The sequence below is a fragment of the Schistocerca cancellata genome, chromosome 2 (assembly GCF_023864275.1).
Source record: "Schistocerca cancellata isolate TAMUIC-IGC-003103 chromosome 2, iqSchCanc2.1, whole genome shotgun sequence".
Lineage (NCBI taxonomy): Eukaryota > Metazoa > Arthropoda > Insecta > Orthoptera > Acrididae > Schistocerca > Schistocerca cancellata.
This window is the reverse complement of record NC_064627.1, coordinates 459,876,317-459,896,161: the sequence shown is the minus strand read 5'-3', so window position 1 is coordinate 459,896,161 and position 19,845 is coordinate 459,876,317. Positions and strand designations below refer to the sequence as shown.

Here is a 19,845-nt window from a genome sequence, read left to right as displayed (position 1 = left end):
TATCACATCGTAAACAGTAGGCCTAGGAATGTTTAGAAGTGTGGAAATCTCGCGTACAGACGTATGACACAAGTGACACCCTGTCACCTGACCACGTTCGAAGTCCGTGAGTTCCGCGGAGCGCTCCATTGTGCTCTCTCACGATGTCTAATGACTACTGAGATCGCTGATATTGAGTACCTGACAGTAGGTGGCAGCACAATGCACCTAATATGAAAATCGTATGTTTTGGGGTTGTCCGGATACTTTTGATCATATAGTGTATCAGAGGTAATTTCGAGTTGTGACATCAGCCACAGGATGACAACAACTGTCTCACAGAACGCTGTAGTAAGAGTTTGGCAAAGTTGCTATCGGTGTTGTTGTCAAATAGAGAAATTGAGTACTGCCGGGCGTGACATTCGCCTACAACACAGCGAAACAAAACACTATACGCCTCACACCGTTCCTTCTGCTCGACAGTCATGACCCCAAGACGACAATGGATACATTGTTTCCGTTGCAACAGGACGATGCACACGATAACTATGTGAAACACCTCACCATCAGGATCGAAGATGCAAGACAGCTGAATCACATACGGATCCTGGGAGCCCAAAAGGACCGACAGCGCTATAATACCGGAGAGATTCAACCCGGAAGAACTGGTGTGGATTTTTACGGATGTGAGGAAAGTGGGACTATCGAAAAAGTTGCTGCAGGGCTTTCCTAGGCTGTATCGTATCCTTCGAGGTTTGTCGGGCGTCACGTACGAGGTGGAGGATTATCATCCATTATCAACTAGACAAAAGCACACGAACTTCATCCATGTCATCCATATGAAGCCCTTACACAGTTCTGAGACGCAGATCGATGGTGGGGGTTCCTCATTCAAGGAAACTGAAGACCCGCTCGATGTTCGCAAAGCTTTGACGGGTAGAACTACTTTCGATGCTCATCATAGTGAAGGGCAGGTGACAACGCGACCTGAACGGGAGTATTCGCCAGCGCTGCCACACGGAAGACCCACGACAAGTTCTAAATCCCAGGTTTCCTCCATATTTCTACCTCTAGCCTCCTGTTCTTACCCCTGATCGTCAAATCAAGATAATTTAAAATTCTCTGTTGCTCATGTTCTACTGTAAATACATTTTATGCATCTTTTGAAGATCACTCGCCAGTTTATTAATTTCGTCCTCGCGTCGTTGAAACATTATGCCATCAACATATCTTCTGAACGTCAGTAATTAATCACTGCACAGAGCATTTTTCTTTAAAAGTCAGTTTCGTACGCGTTCAAAAAGGTGTCCGCTATCTGCCCTGCTAATGCATAACCCAATGATAAATCATTTTCTTGTACGTAAAACTTGCTATTAAAATTAAAGTAATTGAATGATAAAACCAATTTTAACGGTCCTGTAAATGCGTTTGTTTCCGCCTTAGATATTTTTTCATGCTCACGCAAGTTTTTTTTTTTATAATGTATATAATTTCCTCAACCGGCACAATCAGTGGTTACGTTCCATGCGTCTAGCTAAAACTATAGTTCCGCCTTCTAAGTCTGTTAATCCCCGTCGTGTGGCCACAGTCACATCGGACACCTCTTCACATGAATCACCTGAGTATTGTTCTACCACCAGCTCTATATGTACTTATCGCTATCCCATGATTTTTACCACTTCAGTGTTTATCCCCTGCCCGGTGGGCTGCTCCGTATGCGGTCCGCTCCGGAGAGCGTCGATGGCTGTGGCTGGCGATTGGTCCTTGTGCGTATCTCGATGGGTTCTCTAACGACGCTGTCCCCGTATTCAGAAGTTTGTGCTAAGATCCTGATGCATCCGTATTACATCAAGCGAGACATCAAAAAGCAGTGCTCTGCGACCGCCGATTTGTTCGGATACATTAGTCGAGTGTGCAGCTGGTGTTCTCAGCAACGATCTTTGATGGCGAGCGTTGGTTGTCCAATATACCGGGTGATCAAAAACTCAGTATAAATTTGAAAACTTAATAAACCACGGAATAATGTAGATAGAGAGGTAAAAATTGACACACATGCTTGGAATGACATGGGGTTTTATTACAACAAAAAAAAAGTTCACAAAATGTCCGACAGACGGCGCTAGACAGCAAAACGTCAGTGACTGCGCATGACAACCGTGTGTAAAAGGAGCTGTAATGAGAGAGAGAGAATCAGATGCACCAGCAGTCGCAGCATGTTGACGTTACCTGAAAAGGCGCTTTTAGTGAAGCTGTATTATCAGAGTGGGGAATGTGCTAGTTCAGCGTTACGATTCTATCGCCGTAGGAAGGGGATTCGAACGGGTGAAGGTTCGTTGACAAATGCAGCTGTGGCGAGAATGATTTCGAAGTTCGAAGCCACGGGTTGTTTAGAGGATAGACCCCGTAGTGGCCAACCGAGCACAAGGCGTAATGCTGCTGAGACAGTTCAGGAAGAAATGGAGACTGTAGCGGGTTCGTCTATGTATGGGGAAGTCAGCGCTCGTGCAGTCACACGTCGCATCGGCATTCCATACACTACTGTTTGGTTGGCACTTAGGCGTACCGTCCGATGCTATCCGTACAAAATCCATCGGCATCACGAACTGTTACCCGGCGATTTAGTGAAGCGGAGGGTATTTGCGGTGTGGTCGTTTCAAAAGATGGTGGAAGATGACGATTGTTTGAGTAACGTGTTGTGGACCAACGAAGCTCATTTCACGCTCCGAGGGTCTATCAACGCCCACAACTGCAGAATTTGGGCTACCGAAAATCCTAGAACTGTCGTGGAAACTCCATTGCACGACGAGAAAGTCATGGTATGGGTTGGATTTACCACATCTACCGTTATAGGGCCTTTTTTCTTCGAGAAAATGCGTGATTCTCAACGAAGCTCATTTCACGCTCCGAGGGTCTATCAACGCCCACAACTGCAGAATTTGGGCTACCGAAAATCCTAGAACTGTCGTGGAAACTCCATTGCACGACGAGAAAGTCACGGTATGGGTTGGATTTACCACATCTACCGTTATAGGGCCTTTTTTCTTCGAGAAAATGCGTGATTCTGGTTTTGTAACTGCTACCGTGACGGGTGAGAGGTACGCCGATATTTTACAGAATCGCATCATCTCCAGCCTGGCAGATAAACACATCCGACGCCAATGCATCACCATAACTCCGGACACGCTTTACAGTGCTGTTCACAACATTATTCCTCGATTGCAGCTATTGCTGAGGAATGATGGTGGACATATTGAGCATTTCCTGTAAAGAACATCATCTTTGCTTTGTCTTACTTCGTTATGCTAATTATTGCTATTCTGATCAGATGAAGCGCCATCTGTCGGACATTTTTTGAACTTTTGTATTTTTTTGGTTCTAATAAAACCCCATGTCATTCCAAGCATGTGTGTCAATTTGTACCTCTCTATTTACATTATTCCGTAATTTATTCAGTTTTCAAATTTTTTGATCACCCGGTATGTGAAGCGGAGGGCATTTGCGGTGTGATCGTTTCAAAAGATGGTGGAAGATGCCACACTGACACGAAGTCTAGTATACTTTCCGCAAATAGAAATCATCTTCAACGCGCCCCAGTAATGCTCATGTTTTATTGAGCGGGCAGAAGGTAGTTTTTAGTCTAGGTAGATTTTTCCTGATAGCGCTCCAGTGTACGGTATAAAAAGCTGTGGCTACCTCTTACTCCGTAACTTCGTCCGTCTTCACAGGTTCACAGGTTGTACTGTAGCGGCAAGGTGTAGAGCGCTCCTGATATGAAATTTCGAGTAACTGTTTTTATGGAACACCGCTCTGAGGTGTTCCGGGTCCCAGGCCAGACTGTCTAGATCTGAGATGCTGCACGTCCCATGTACTGGCAATACAGTGCCAGTAGTAACATTGCTGTGCCTCTCTAAAACACTGGAAGAATGGCACCTCTCCCCGGGTCGGCACCGTACTCGCCGGTGATGGTCATCCGCTGTAGAGCAGAAACATGGTTCATCACTGAACACAGTACGGTGCCACTCATCAGCAGTCCCTGCTTCCTTGTCACGTCGCCATTCCAAACTCAGTCGTTTGTGTTGTGCTGTTAACGCCAGCCTACGCATGGGACATAATTCTCTAGTCTAGCTGCAACTAGTCTGTAACCAATGATGTGGTATGTCACAGCATGTTGCAAGAGTCCAGTACTTGTCCTCGAATGGCAGGCGGATACGTGAAGATGTGCGATGTGTTCGGTGCACAATATGGCGATCCTCTTTTCTGGTAGTCAGACTTTGTTGGCTACAACCTTCGTGACTAGTATGTGTGCTCTTACGTTCCCGTAGAGTCAATCCTCGGGGCATTGTCACATCGAAATGCCCAGATTTCACGGTTCGACCAGCTGGACATATGGAGATCAACAATGAGGCTCCTTTGATGCCCTGTCAGGTACTGATAACGCTGTCACACATGAGAATATAGGCGCCTTGTGCATAAATTTTGATGGAGATGATAAAGTAGTTACTGTAAGAACTGCAGGTAACAGCCTTGCTAGCAACTTAAAATATAGAATTAGAAGTGACCTGGTGGATCTAAGAGCACACTTTCCCATGGTGCTTGTGCAGGTTTTACAGCATCATGACCAGACGTGGGTTAACACAGCTGTTAGCCTTGTTAACAAAGAGCAGAGCGAACTGGTTTAGATTGAAACGAAGTGTTATATCTGTGTAGTGCCTCTTGCTTCAATTGAGGTATGGTGATACATAAATCATCGCCTGCACCAGGATTGGAGGGGGTAGGAAAGATTAGCTGAATATCTTGCAGGAAGTGTAATAGGGGCCACAAGCACATAAGACAATGTCCCTGTGGTTACTAGAATCAAAGGGGCAAGTTTTTTAGGTTCGAGTAAGGTTACGGACGGACAGTACTGAAAGAAATTAAAACGGAAGAGAACGAGAAAAACAAAATTAATTTGTTTCATCAGAACATTAGAGGCTTGGAAAACAAGATAGACGAGTTTATTGTATGCCTAGAAGATCTGGAAAATTCTGAAGTGACAGAAGTTCTGTGCGTCTCTGAACAGCACGTAACCACAGGGATGGAGAATTTATATATCAGGGATAATCGACTATCATCATTTTTGTGTAGAGCTAACATGGAAAATGGAGGAGTTGCACCGTATGTAAAAGTTTGGCACAAAGTCAAAAATATTGAAATAAATAATTTTTGTGTTGATCAGAAGCTAGAAGCGTGTACTTGTGAGTTGTTACGACAGAATATTCTGTGATAATTGTAACAGCTATTTAAGGAAAATCTAGCCGCATTATCTAGTTACCTGTCAGACAAGAAGAAACAGTAGCTTTGGAGATTTTAGTGCAGATTTCTTAAAAGATACAGGCAGGAAAAATTAACTAGAATTTCAGTAGTCAATTTTCCAACTCGTGAGAAGCAAGAAAGTAAGACACTGATTGATAACATTTCTATAGGCAGTGCTCAGGTTGAAACAATTCATATGCACCCTTTTGTTAATGGACTTTCTAATCATGGGGCACAGTTAATGGAAATAAACAATGTGGCACCTTTCAGCATTTAACTGGTTCATACAAGCCAATAAGGCTTGTTAATGACAACAGGAAACAATATTTTAAGAGCAAGTGAACAGAGGCTGTGTGAGATGAAGTCTATATAGAAAGAGATGTTAATGTCAAATTCAATTTATTCCATAGCAAATTTGTGTCAACATTTGAAAGTTGCTTTCCTAAAATATTATCCAGAAAATCCATAAACAAACAAGTAAGCCACCGATAGCTAAGCGAACTAAACTGCCGTGTAAGAGGAAGACGGAAATTTATATAAAGGCCAGGAGAAATCAAGATCCGAGATTACTTGCACAGTATATTAACGAAAGTCATTGAAATGTCCAGAAGTATGCGTGTCTTGACAGAAAGAAATAATGGAGGTAATAAGAAGAAAACTCTGTGGTATATTGTCAAACGGGAAACAGGACAGCCAGATGGTGTACAAGATACCGTAACAATTAAACTAAATCACAATGTTTGATGGATAATTCACAAGTTACCAGTACTATTAACAATCACTTTCTAAATGTAGCAGAAAAAATAGGATTAAGTGTTTGAAGTGAAAAATGAACAAAACATATTAAAAATGTTATTCCAGAAAACTTCAAGCAATTTGAAATGGGATCGACATCCTCCACTGAAATTAACAGAATTATGAAGGTTCTAAAAAACAATAGCTCATATGGTGTTGATGAAATATCAAAAAGAACTCTGAGAAGTTGTTCCAATTTAATTAGTAAGGTCCTTAGTGATATACGTGTTGTGTCACTGATACAGGGAATTTTTTCAGGCAGCTTAAAGCATGCAGCTGCCGATAGGTGACAAGGCATAGTTACACAGTTATCATCACCACTATCTATTTATGTATCAATAATAAACTATCACCACTATCTTTCCAAAGTGTTTTACTGTATAGGTCACATTATTCTCTGAGAAAAACTTAAGTTTCATAAAACTGATGGTTTTTTAACCACAGTTAACAAGTAGAATGCAAAAGAGTGTGCCAGATAACTGAAACAATGTTGGAAGGGTAGAAAGTTTTAGTGATTGCACAGAAATCGGAAAGGGAGTCCCATAGGGTTCAACTTTTGGTCCACTCCTATTCTTTAGATATGTGAATGACCTTCCATTTAATATTTAACAGGCAGAATTGGTACTTTTTGCAGACGATGCTAGTATTACAATACACCCTATGAGAGAGATCGCAACAGAAGAGCTTAAAAATGATATTTGCCAAAGAATTATTGAGTGTTTCCCTAATAATGGACTCTCCCTAAATCTTGAAAAAAAAACACTGTGTATTATGTTTTGTCAACAAATAGAATCACAGCAATAATGGTAGTCTCACATGAACAGCAGTCAGTAAATAAAGTAGAATTCTCCAAATTTTTGGGCCTACTTGTTGATGAAAACTTGAACTGGAAGGCCAGCCGGGGTGGCCGAGTGGTCCTAGGCGCTACAGTTTGGAACCGCGCGACCTCTACGGTCGCAGGTTCGAATCCTGCCTCGGGCATGAATGTGTGTGATGTCCTTAGGTTAGTTAGGTTTAAGTAGTTCTAAGTTCTAGTGGACTGATGACCTCAGCAGTTAAGTCCCATAGTGCTCAGAGCCATTTGAACTGGAAGAAGCATATTACTGAGCTTCTCAAACAATTAAGTTCAGCTAATTTTGCTTTTCGTATAATTGGTAGACTTGGGAACAAAACAATTAACCTCCTGACATATTTTGCATATTTCCATTCAATAGTGTCGTAAAGAGTAATTTTCTGCTGTAACGTATCACATAGAAAGAAAGTACTGATTGCACAAAAGAGAGCAGCAAAAATATGTGGTGTTCACGCACAGACGTCAAGTAGGCATCTCTTCAAGGAGCCAGGCATTTTACCTGCGCCGTCATAAAACATGTATTCGTCAATGAAATTCATCATAAACAATCCTTCACAATTTGGGAAGAACAGCTATGTTCAGAACTGCAACACTAGAGGCAAAAATGACCTTTTATTACATGTTACTGAAACCGTCAGAACGTCAGAAAGAAGCTCAATATTCAGCAACAAAAACTTTTCATCATATCCGCAGTACCGTAAAATGTCTGACAGGTAGAAAAGCAAGTTTTAAATCTAACTTAAAATCATTTCTCCTAAACAACTGCTTCTATTCCAGTGACGAATTTCTGTTTATTAATTAGTAGCCTGTAAAAAAAATAAATAAAAAATAAAAGATTGAATGTAGTTTCATGAGTAGGACTAAAAAATACACTCCTGGAAATAGAAAAAAGAACACATTGACACCGGTGTGTCAGACCCACCATACTTGCTCCGGACACTGCGAGAGGGCTGTACAAGCAATGATCACACGCACGGCACAGCGGACACACCAGGAACCACGGTGTTGGCCGTCGAATGGCGCTAGCTGCGCAGCATTTGTGCACCGCCGCCGTCAGTGTCAGCCAGTTTGCCGTGGCATACGGAGCTCCATCGCAGTCTTTAACACTGGTAGCATGCCGCGACAGCGTGGACGTGAACCGTATGTGCAGTTGACGGACTTTGAGCGAGGGCGTATAGTGGGCATGCGGGAGGCCGGGTGGACGTACCGCCGAATTGCTCAACACGTGGGGCGTGAGGTCTCCACAGTACATCGATGTTGTCGCCAGTGGTCGGCGGAAGGTGCACGTGCCCGTCGACCTGGGACCGGACCGCAGCGACGCACGGATGCACGCCAAGACCGTAGGATCCTACGCAGTGCCGTAGGGGACCGCACCGCCACTTCCCAGCAAATTAGGGACACTGTTGCTCCTGGGGTATCGGCGAGGACCATTCGCAACCGTCTCCATGAAGCTGGGCTACGGTCCCGCACACCGTTAGGCCGTCTTCCGCTCACGCCCCAACATCGTGCAGCCCGCCTCCAGTGGTGTCGCGACAGGCGTGAATGGAGGGACGAATGGAGACGTGTCGTCTTCAGCGATGAGAGTCGCTTCTGCCTTGGTGCCAATGATGGTCGTATGCGTGTTTGGCGCCGTGCAGGTGAGCGCCACAATCAGGACTGCATACGACCGAGGCACACAGGGCCAACACCTGGCATCATGGTGTGGGGAGCGATCTCCTACACTGGCCGTACACCACTGGTGATCGTCGAGGGGACACTGAATAGTGCACGGTACATCCAAACCGTCATCGAACCCATCGTTCTACCAATTCCTAGACCGGCAAGGGGACTTGCTGTTCCAACAGGACAATGCACGTCCGCATGTATCCCGTGCCACCCAACGTGCTCTAGAAGGTGTAAGTCAACTACCCTGGCCAGCAAGATCTCCGGATCTGTCCCCCATTGAGCATGTTTGGGACTGGATGAAGCGTCGTCTCACGCGGTCTGCACGTCCAGCACGAACGCTGGTCCAACTGAGGCGCCAGGTGGAAATGGCATGGCAAGCCGTTCCACAGGACTACATCCAGCATCTCTACGATCGTCTCCATGGGAGAATAGCAGCCTGCATTGCTGCGAAAGGTGGATATACACTGTACTAGTGCCGACATTGTGCATGCTCTGTTGCCTGTGTCTATGTGCCTGTAGTTCTGTCAGTGTGATCATGTGATGCATCTGACCCCAGGAATGTGTCAATAAAGTTTCCCCTTCCTGGGACAATGAATTCACGGTGTTCTTATTTCAATTTCCAGGAGTGTAGATTGCCTACATCATTACTTACTAATATTATAACTTTAGCAGTGTAAATTGCCCTGAAGATGACCCCATCGCGGCTTGAAACCGGTTGGCGGCAAAATAAATAAAGCGATTGTGACTGTCATTTTGAGTAATTGATTATAAGTAAATTGATCGCTGTTTATCTCCATACAACTATGTTGACTAAAAAAAAATTCCATATCTTTCACTTTGGTCATTCAGCAACTGAGGTTGTTCAAATGGTTCAAATGGCTCTGAGCACTATGGGTCTTAACATCTATGGTCATCAGTCCCCTAGAACTTAGAACTACTTAAACCTACCTAACCTAAGGACAGCACACAACACCCAGTCATCACGAGGCAGAGAAAATCCCTGACCCCACCGGGAATCGAACCCGGGAACCCGGGCGTGGGAAGCGAGAACGCTACCGCACGATCACGAGCTGCGGACAACTGAGGTTGTTCCTTCCCCTTGCAGAACCTACCAGATCTGGCAACAACACTGAATAGGAACAACGCTAATGCACTCTCGTGGTCGTTCTAGCTGTCGGAGAGAATTAAAATTCTAATAATTTACATACTCGCCCACTGTGTGCATGTGGAGTGAGTTACATTGACATCTGACCACGTCTTCTGGAAGCTTCGTTTCATTTGTCAGGCAGACTCTTTGCTTTAGGAATCTCCTTAGTGATTTATTCACTCCACCATGGCTGTCGTTCTGTATATGCAATATCAAATTTCGTTGAGCTCTTGGTACGGTGTGATTTGTGGTCGTGGGTGAGCAGAGACGTGTTGTAGTGTGAGGGCCGACACGTGGCCGCAGGTACGCCGTGGCGACGCGCGACCTGGAGCCGGGCGCCGAGGTGCTGACGGAGCTGCCGGTGGCGGTGGGGCCCAAGGTGGACAGCATGCTGTGCTGCCTCGGCTGCTACGCCTACAACGACGGCTCGACGCTGTGCTCGCGCTGCGGCTGGCCCGTCTGCGGGCCGGACTGCGAGGCGGCGGCCGGCCACGCGCAGGCGGAGTGCGCCGAGTTCTCGCGCGCCGGCGTGCGCCTCGCGCCCGTCGAGGACCCCGCCGACAGCTGCCCGCAGCTCGAGTGCATCCTGCCGCTGCGCGCGCTGCTCGCCAAGGAGCGCGACCCGGCGCGCTGGCAGCGGGAGGTGGCGCCCATGCAGGCGCACAACGACCGCCGCCGCGACACGCCCGGCTGGCACTCCAACCAGGTCAACGTCGTCTCCTTCCTGCGGGACCGCTGCGGGCTCGCAGACAGGTGATTACCGGCAGTTTCAATGACCGAGAGGAACGGAGGAAAACGTGCAAACAAACGAGAGTTTGAGTGAAAGTAAATTGTGGTGTACACGTACCTACTCTCATCTTTACTTTAATAAAGTACAAAGTAATACATACATCTACATGATTACTCTGCAATTCACATTTAAGTGCTTGGCAGAGGGTTCATCGAACCACAATCATACTATCTCTCTACCATTCCACTCCCGAACAGCGCGCGGGAAAAACGAACACCTAAACCTTTCTGTTCGAGCTCTGATTTCTCTTATTTTATTTTGATGATCATTCCTACCTATGTAGGTTGGACTCAACAAAATATTTTCGCATTCGGAAGAGAAAGTTGGTGACTGAAATTTCGTAAATAGATTTCGCAGCGACGAAAAACGTCTTTGCTTTAATGACTTCCATCCCAACTCGCGTATCATATCTGCCACACTCTCTCCCCTATTACGTGATAACACAAAACGAGCTGCCCTTTTTTGCACTCTTTCGATTTCCTCCGTCAATCCCACCTGGTAAGGATCCCACACTGCGCAGCAATATTCTAACAGAGGACGAACGAGTGTAGTGTAAGCTGTCTCTTTAGTGGACTTGTTGCATCTTCTAAGTGTCCTGCCGATGAAACGCAACCTTTGGCTCGCCTTTCCCACAATATTATCTATGTGGTCTTTCCAACTGAAGTTGTTAGTAATTTTAACACCCAGGTACTTAGTTGAATTGACAGCCTTGAGAATTGTACTATTTATCGAGTAATCGAATTCCAGCGGATTTCTTTTGGAACTCATGTGGATCACCTCACACTTTTCGTTATTTAGCGTCAACTGCCATCTGCCACACCATACAGCAATCTTTTTCCAAATCGCTTTGCAACTGATAATGGTCTTCGGATGACCTTACTAGACGGTAAATTACAGCATCATCTGCGAACAACCTAAGAGAACTGCTCAGATTGTCACCCAGGTCATTTATATAGATCAGGAACAGCAGAGGTCCCAGGACGCTTCCCTGGGGAACACCTGATATCACTTCAGTTTTACTCGATGATTTGCCGTCTATTACTACGAACTGCGACCTTCCTGACAGGAAATCACGAATCCAGGTGCACAACTGAGACGATACCCCATAGGCCCGCAGCTTGGTTAGAAGTCGCTTGTGAGGAACGGTGTCAAAAGCTTTCCGGAAAACTAGAAATACGGAATCAACTTGAGATCCCCTGTCGATAGCGGCCATTACTTCGTGCGAATAAAGAGCTAGCTGCGTTGCACAAGAACGATGTTTTCTGAAACCATGCTGATTACGTATCAATAGATCGTTCCCTTCGAGGTGATTCATAATGTTTGAATACAGTGTATGGTCCAAAACCCTACTGCAAACCGACGTCAATGATATAGGTCTGTAGTTCGATGGATTACTCCTACTACCCTTCTTAAACACTGGTGCGACCTGCGCAATTTTCCAATCTGTAGGTACAGATCTATCGGTGTGCGAGCGGTTGTATATGAGTGCTAAGTTGTCTGTCCTAAGAGTCGTCAGGCGCACTTCCTTTGGTGTTTAGCAATTTTGTTTTTGCTGGAGTCGGTCCAAACAAATACTGGTCATCACGTCCTTCTACGGACAAAATAATTTTTAAGTCGGAATTTTATACGCCCATTCAGTAGAGCGGTCCCATATTAGTATGCTGCGATATTCATTCTATCGATATGTATAAACAGGGACAGTACAATACGAAGAATAAGCGGTATTCCAAAAGCGACTGAGCAGCGCGGCTGCGTGGCGGTAGCAGTCAGTACGGACGATGGCAGAGCTGTCGCTGCTGGAGTACTGTTTGTTCTTCGTGTTTTATTGTCCCTGTTTATACATATCGATAGAAAGAATCTCTCACTAGACTAATTTGGGAGCGCTCTATTGAATTAACAGGTAAAATTCCGCTTCAAAAATCATTTTGCTTTTAATGGCACAGAAATGGATGCTTTCCGTTGATACTAGCATCGCATGAAAGACGTAACAGGCAGTATTTGTTTGGGCCTACACCAGCTAGACACTACAAAACATAATTGCAAATATCTGCCCGAAACACCAGAGAAAATGCGCCTGACGCTCTCAGGAGGGATATTGACCCGCCAGGTTATCCGAGCACGCTAACGCGCTGCCTCCTGGACTCGGGTAGGCGCGCCGGCCCCGGCTCGAATCCGCCCGGCGGATTACCGACGAAGGCCTGTGTGCCGGCCAGCCTGGGTGTGGTTTTTAGGTGGTTTTCCACATCCCCCTCGATGACTACCGGACTGGTCCCCATGTCCCGCCTCAGTTACACGTCTCGCAGACATCTGAACACTTTCGTACTATTCCATGGATTACACTAGTCGCAGACAGTTGGGGTACACTAATTCCTTCCTGGGGAGTACGGGGTGGTGGCAGGAAGGGCATCCAGCCACCCCTTCAACTAACATTGCTACATTCGATTAACCATGCCGACCCTGCGTATCCGCGGGAAAAAAGGCACAAGCAAAAGAAAAGAAAGAAAAGAAAGCCCTCAGGAGGGATATCCTCTAAACCAGCGCAAAAGAGCTCGAACATGTTCCTGTTTATTTAAAAGACTCTAACTGAAAAATTTCCCAAGAATTTGCCATGCGAACGTATTCGCGGTTTCTTTAACGTGCAACTTACCTCTCACTCCCACAAGTACCCCTAACTGAAACTCGCTCACACCCAGCAGACCATTATTGTAATAAGTCGCTCATACTCATCCACACCCACTTATGCATTCTCACTAACTCATTCAACTCAACTTATTGCTATTATCTCTTTGTGTCTATCTAACTGTCGCTGTCTCCTGTCTCACAGCCACAGTTTTCTTCGTTCTGTCCTATTTGTACAGTCTCCTCTCACTGTCGCTATCTTCCTCTTGCTCCCTCTTGCTGTCACCATCTCACTCCTTCCTTCCCACTGCTTCTGTCGCTTCTCACCATCGCCATTTCTCTCCTCCTCGTTGTCATTTTCACACGTTCTGTCTCTCATTATCACTGGCTCTCACCAAATTTCCGCTTTCCACAACCACTTTCTACTATTTTCCAGCATTTATTATTTTTTTGTGTCTTTCCCACTGGCATTGTCTCCTTCTCTCACAGCATAAAAAAGCGCGAATGCGTTCGCATGCCAAAATTTTTGGGGAATAAGGTGCTGAGGAAGGTAGAATGGAGCTCTTGCTACCCCACTTTTCCGTCAGAGTATTCTAAAAACAGCAGCGTATTAGGCTGTCTTGTGCTCTGGTAGGAGCAATTCTGCGCTGGTTCCCTTCTTTCGCCTGCTACAGCAGACCATGGTCAGTCATATGAAAAGACCTTTATGGGCCAGTAAAATTTTCATAGTTTACTTTGTGCAACTGAAATAACATAAATCTAATTTTACACTTCAGACAGGACTTAACGTCCACAGAAATTTTGCATGTGATTCAGCAGTACAACATCTGGTTCCCAGAGCGCTTCTGATGATAAATAATGTCGTGTGACGACGACCTCCTGTCGGGTAGACCGTTCGCCTGGTGCAAGTCTTTCGATTTGGCGCCACTTCGGCGACTTGCGCGTCGATGGGGATGAAATGATGATTATTAGGACAACACAACACCCAGTCCCTGAGCGGCGAAAATCTCCGACCCAGCCGGGAATCGAACCCGGGCCCTTGGGACTGACATTCCGTCGCGCTGACCACTCAGCTACAGAGGACGGACACTTCTGATGATAATACAGAGACTTTGCAGCATATTTTTCCGTGCTACTACTACTACTACTACTACTACTACTATTACTACGTGATCAGACCCAGTGGACTGCACGCATCTACAAGTTTCATTCTCCACTGTATTCTCTCCATTGCTGCTATCCGCCATCCGTTCACATCTATTCATACTTGGTTTAAATCTTCATGGAGTCCATCCCTCCAACGCTTCTTGGGTCTTCCTGGCGGTCTCTTTCCTGTAGGTGTGAAATCCAGGAGCTTCGGAGGCCATCTGTGATCCTCCATCCGGGCCACATGGCCGACCCACTGTATCATTCGTTTGGCTTTGACAGTTCCAGCTATGTTGGACTGCTGGTATAGTTCCTCAAGCTCTTGGTTGTATCTGCTCCTCCATTCCCCTGTATCTGCATCCAGAACCGAACCGAAGATCTTCCGAAGCACTTTTCTCTCAAAAGTGCTACGTCACTTTATAAACTATGTTTCCGCGTCACACCGGATTTTACGAGCGTATTTTAAAAGTACAGGTAGAATAACCACGAACCTCCGTATCTCGGAAATGAATGAATATATTAAGAAAATTTTCAAGGTTCTCCGACGTCGGTATCTTACGAATATATTGTAAAAATTACGCGTATTTAATATGTGTTATCCGTCTTGCAATCTTCGGCTCGGCTTTGGTAACCAAAATCGATGTTTTTGGGGTGAATCTCGATAACAGAAAAAGATTTTTCAAAACGGGAAGGTGACATTTCTAGATAAATGCCTAGATAATATACCGTTAAATTTATCATTTATATGTCGCCTCACAGCGGATTTTACGTACATGTTTTATTTATGCAAGTACAGTAACATTGAACCTCTGTATCTCGGAAACAGATAAAGATATAAAGTAAATTCTCAAGCCTCTTCAAGATCGGTATCTTAGAAATATATTGCAAGAATTTTAGCCATTTGCTGGACATAGCTGTCTTGGAATCCGCGGCTCGGATTTGGTACCCAAAACACATGTTTTTCGGGTTTTATCAGGAACCACCCATGAACTAAACGGCGTCTCCATAAGCCCCTTACGGTGCACCAAACACAACATACGATGCAAAAAAGAAGGAAAAAAAAACAACCAACCGATTTGCTCCATTTTCCTAAGTAGGAGGAAATGTGTAATATTCAAACATTGACCCTGTGCTTGTAGGATAGTTACAATAAGATGATCCTTCTGGTGAGTATACAAAAGGTCCCTAGCCCAGGGGTTATCCAGTACACTTGACCTACCTTGCAATCACCATTAGGATCTGAGGTCTGAGCCCCAGAAAAAGCCCGTTTTTATGCGCGGCGCTGAAGAACACATTTGGTAGCGCATGCTGTCGCATGCGTATGGTTCTTACATATAATACATGGAAAACATACCAATGAAAATATTACACGTCATTTTGAAAATTAATCGCTAATTTTATTTTGAGAGAGAGACTTCCATCTAGCACTGTCCAGCGAATTTTCGATGGTGATGAGAGCTGAGAAGAAATCATTATTCGTTTCCATTCTGAGGGCTTAGGAACATAGTGAGTGGGCAGATAACATTGCCTCGCTCAATGTGACGAGTTGGCGGTTACTCTTCGTTACCTTCCTCGCCCTCATCCTGACAGTCCAACAGTTCAGCATCGGTTAGAACACCGTGGACACCGTTGTCATTGTCTACATCAGGGGTAGTCAACCTTCTTTATCTACCGCCCACTTTTGTGTCTCTCTTAGTAGTAAAATATTCTAACCGCCCTCCAGTTCCACAGTAATGATGATTCATAAACTGAGGAACTAACTTCACTGATATAAGCTAGTTAAAGCATATGATAATAATTACATGCCAAATATTTATGTGAAAGTTTTTCGAAAACCTAATGAAAATGTTTTTAAAGCACTACCGCCCACCGTGAAAGCTGGAACGCCCACCAGTGGTGGATGGTAGGGACGAGGTTGGCTACTGCTGGTGTACACGAACGAAATCCTCAAAGGTTAACTCACCGCAGTGGGTAGAAGTTCCCATCATGGAGACCGGCAGGACTGAATCCGTTAATTCTTGGGACTCTAATGGCTGTTCCACATTTTTTCTCTGCATTGTAAACTCATATTTTCTGAAGCAATTATAAAGAGTGGTAGGACTGACGACATTTTTCCTAGAAACAGCGTGATTTCGCCGTTTGTCCTGCTATGAATTGTTTCAACTTCTGAGACCCGTGCATGTTAAAGGCTAGAAGGACAACTGTTCTGTCCTTGCTCAGTTTTCCTCCATGAGACTTTTCGCCTCTGACTGCTGGGTTGCGATAAGGAAGACCCGTTTAGTCTGTGTTGGATATGTTGCTTGGATCGTAGCCATTCGGGAGCTGTTTCAGTTGATCCATTCACTCAGTACAAAGGGAATTGTCTTTACTGGCATTCTCTCCGCAGGGTTTTCTAACGTGATGGCGTGGCTTTTTTTTCTTTTTAATTTGAGAGGCATCCCTCACTTGCATCAAATCCTTCAGTCTCTTCAGCATGAAAGAACCCACGGTAACGTTTTGCCCTCTGCACTGATTTATCAGCTTGAGCATCCACTCCTCAAAATCGGGAAATGCGCCCTGATGCGACCTTTCCCTTCCTGCGCCTGAGACACCTGCGGTGACACGATCTGTATTTTTAAAAATAATCGATAATGTGAAGAGTAAAATAGCGAATTGTTTTGCGACATCTTTTTTCGAAACTCCACTATCCACAGCTTCAATAATAAGCTTTTCTTCAATAGCTGAAACACTCTTGTTCTTTCTAGCATTCATGGCGTTTCACAGTTTGAAGAAACAGAGATTCGCTACAACTACAATACAGTACGAAAACGAAGTGCAGACAGAATGGGGCACAGGCGGGAGACACAAACGACAGGTGGTCTGAGCCTGTAATGGGAATCACAGAACTACGAGAAATGGACTTTAAATTGTAAAGTGTGCGGGAGTCCTGACTTCAAACCGTAAAGCCTTAGCGAGATGCTACGCGCAACTATAGTATCAAATTTCCGAGAGAACCAAAACACATTGATTTTCCTTCAGTTTATCGAATGTTTTTAAGGGATCGGGAAAAAATTTCAGATTATTGAGAGTTACAAACTATAGAGTGTCAAATTATCTAGAGTCGACGGTATATGTACATACCGTGTAAACGATAACTGCACACAACGTACCACAGTGGTGTGGGAAAGTGGAGACGAACGATATTTGACACTTGTGGTCTGTCAAGCAGGCAAACAATTATTCAGTGTCACATTGGCCTACAAATGCAATCGAACCTAATACTTTAGCCGACGCCACACGGACCGTGCATTCGAATGTCAACTTTCAGCGTGCCGAGTTGAACATGCTGCTGAACGCTCAGGAACGATGCGGCTTGTACAAACGGTACGCGTGTCTCAACGTGGTGTACTTGGTCGCCTCGCCCTCCACCGGCAACTGTCGGCTGTATCTGGTTCACAAATCACACAGTTGTTTATAAAAAAAACACTCTATTAAAAAACACTTTCTTCTCTTGCTCATGTGCTTGTCATGTTTTTCTGTGTATGCTGTACATAAATAAAAATTACTACATCCCTGAACAGGTTATAAAGCAAAAAGGAAAGTTCCCACATATAATCAATAAGGACAATTCAATTAAAAATAGTGCTATACAAATTAACAACCGTAAGGTAAAACCTTAAGATCATTCTTGTATGGTCGCCGTTTCTATTCAGCAGAACCTTTAGAACATGGAAAATACGAGACTAAAGGAGAAAGTGCAAAGTCTCCTGTTTCAAGCGCTCTTGTATATGAAGACAATCGAACACACGCACTCCTGAGAGAGAACGCATTTATATCTACACACATGGAATATTACAGAATAAAGTTGTACTAAATTAATAAGAAAGTCTCAAAACACTTTAGAAAACGCGAGGAGAGTAAAACATTTGGATATTATGAAAGACGAACCTGCCACATATCACGCATTATTTTGTGACTATGTCTCTAATCATTACGCTACACTGAACTTGAGATGTGACCTTGTCTTATACATTACCATGTTCCGAAGTCATTAACCGGACGGATGTTATTTACTGACATTTAATTACAATAAATCGTACCAAGAAAAATATGTTTTTGATGGATATTCGATGTGACTTTGCCTTGAAACGGTATACTTTCATAACGCCAAGTTCCAGTTTCAAAATTATTTAATCACCAATATAACGTTCCACATGATTTTATCACAACAAATCGTAAGGACAAACGAGGGGTTTTTCGGACGATCAGCTTACTGGTGCTTTGAAACGGAAAACATACTGGATAGATCTTCAGTTGAAAGGCAATATGGCGTCTCCAGACTCTACACTGGAAAGAGACGGCGTGAATGTGACGAGTGTGGCGTTCTTCCATCTCACTGGTATACGTCCAAACGCACGTTCAGAATATCTGTCATGCTTGATATTGCTCTACGCGTTCGGTAAGACTCCCCAGCATGCGTCTTCGGCGCTGTGGCGACAGAAACTCAACACGCTCAATGTTCACGTTAGAATGCACGTTCCTTGTGTCGATGGCGCCCGCATCTCGTGGTCGTGCGGTAGCGTTCTCGCTTCCCACGCCCGGGTTCCCGGGTTCGATTCCCGGCGGGGTCAGGGATTTTCTCTGCCTCGTGATGGCTGGGTGTTGTGTCCTTAGGTTAGTTAGGTTTAAGTAGTTCTAAGTTCTAGGGGACTGATGACCATAGATGTTAAGTCCCATAGTGCTCAGAGCCATTTGAACCATTTTTTTGTGTCGACGGCCTTACGCGCGCCGCGCGAAATTTCGAATAAACATCTTCTCTCCCTCATACGCCACTGGTTTGCTCGTTCTTAACCTTCCAAAGCTCACGCCCGTTTCCCCCTAAAATCGTCCTTGAGTACGTAACACATTTTGTTCTTGCACTGATAAATTGTAAAACTGACTTCTATGTAAATTTTGTAACAAAATTTTATTAATTATAAAAGCGTAAAAATAGCAATTAAAACAGCTTTGCTTCTCTGGCCTTCTTTAGACAAAGTTACTGTTCTTGTATAAGTTTAGATCGGGTTCTAACCAAAGTAATTTTTGCATTACATGTACAAAAATCTTTTTTCTTTCACTACCTTCACGGTAAATATTAAACTACTGATAACGAAATAAAAACTAAAATACACTCCTGGAAATGGAAAAAAGAACACATCGACACCGGTGTGTCAGACCCACCATACTTGCTCCGGACACTGCGAGAGGGCTGTACAAGCAATGGTCACACGCACGGCACAGCGGACACACCAGGAACCGCGGTGTTAGCCGTCGAATGGCGAAGGCTGCGCAGCATTTGTGCACCGCCGCCGTCAGTGTCAGCCAGTTTGCCGTGGCATACGGAGCTCCATCGCAGTCTTTAACACTGGTAGCATGCCGCGACAGCGTGGACGTGAACCGTATGTGCAGTTGACGGACTTTGAGCGAGGGCGTATAGTGGGCATGCGGGAGGCCGGGTGGACGTACCGCCGAATTGCTCAACACGTGGGGCGTGAGGTCTCCACAGTACATCGATGTTGTCGCCAGTGGTCGGCGGAAGGT

General features: G+C 44.8%; 1 protein-coding gene across 1 annotated transcript in view; it reads left to right on the top strand.

Annotated features, from left to right (window-relative positions):
- The window catches only part of LOC126161959 (SET domain-containing protein SmydA-8), a 255,456-nt gene that overhangs the window by 84,367 nt on the left and 151,244 nt on the right, over positions 1-19,845 (top strand). The window contains exon 3 of the mRNA XM_049918143.1: positions 10,035-10,484. Within this exon, the coding sequence (XP_049774100.1) occupies positions 10,035-10,484 (450 nt within the window). The remainder of the gene's footprint in view (positions 1-10,034; positions 10,485-19,845) is intronic.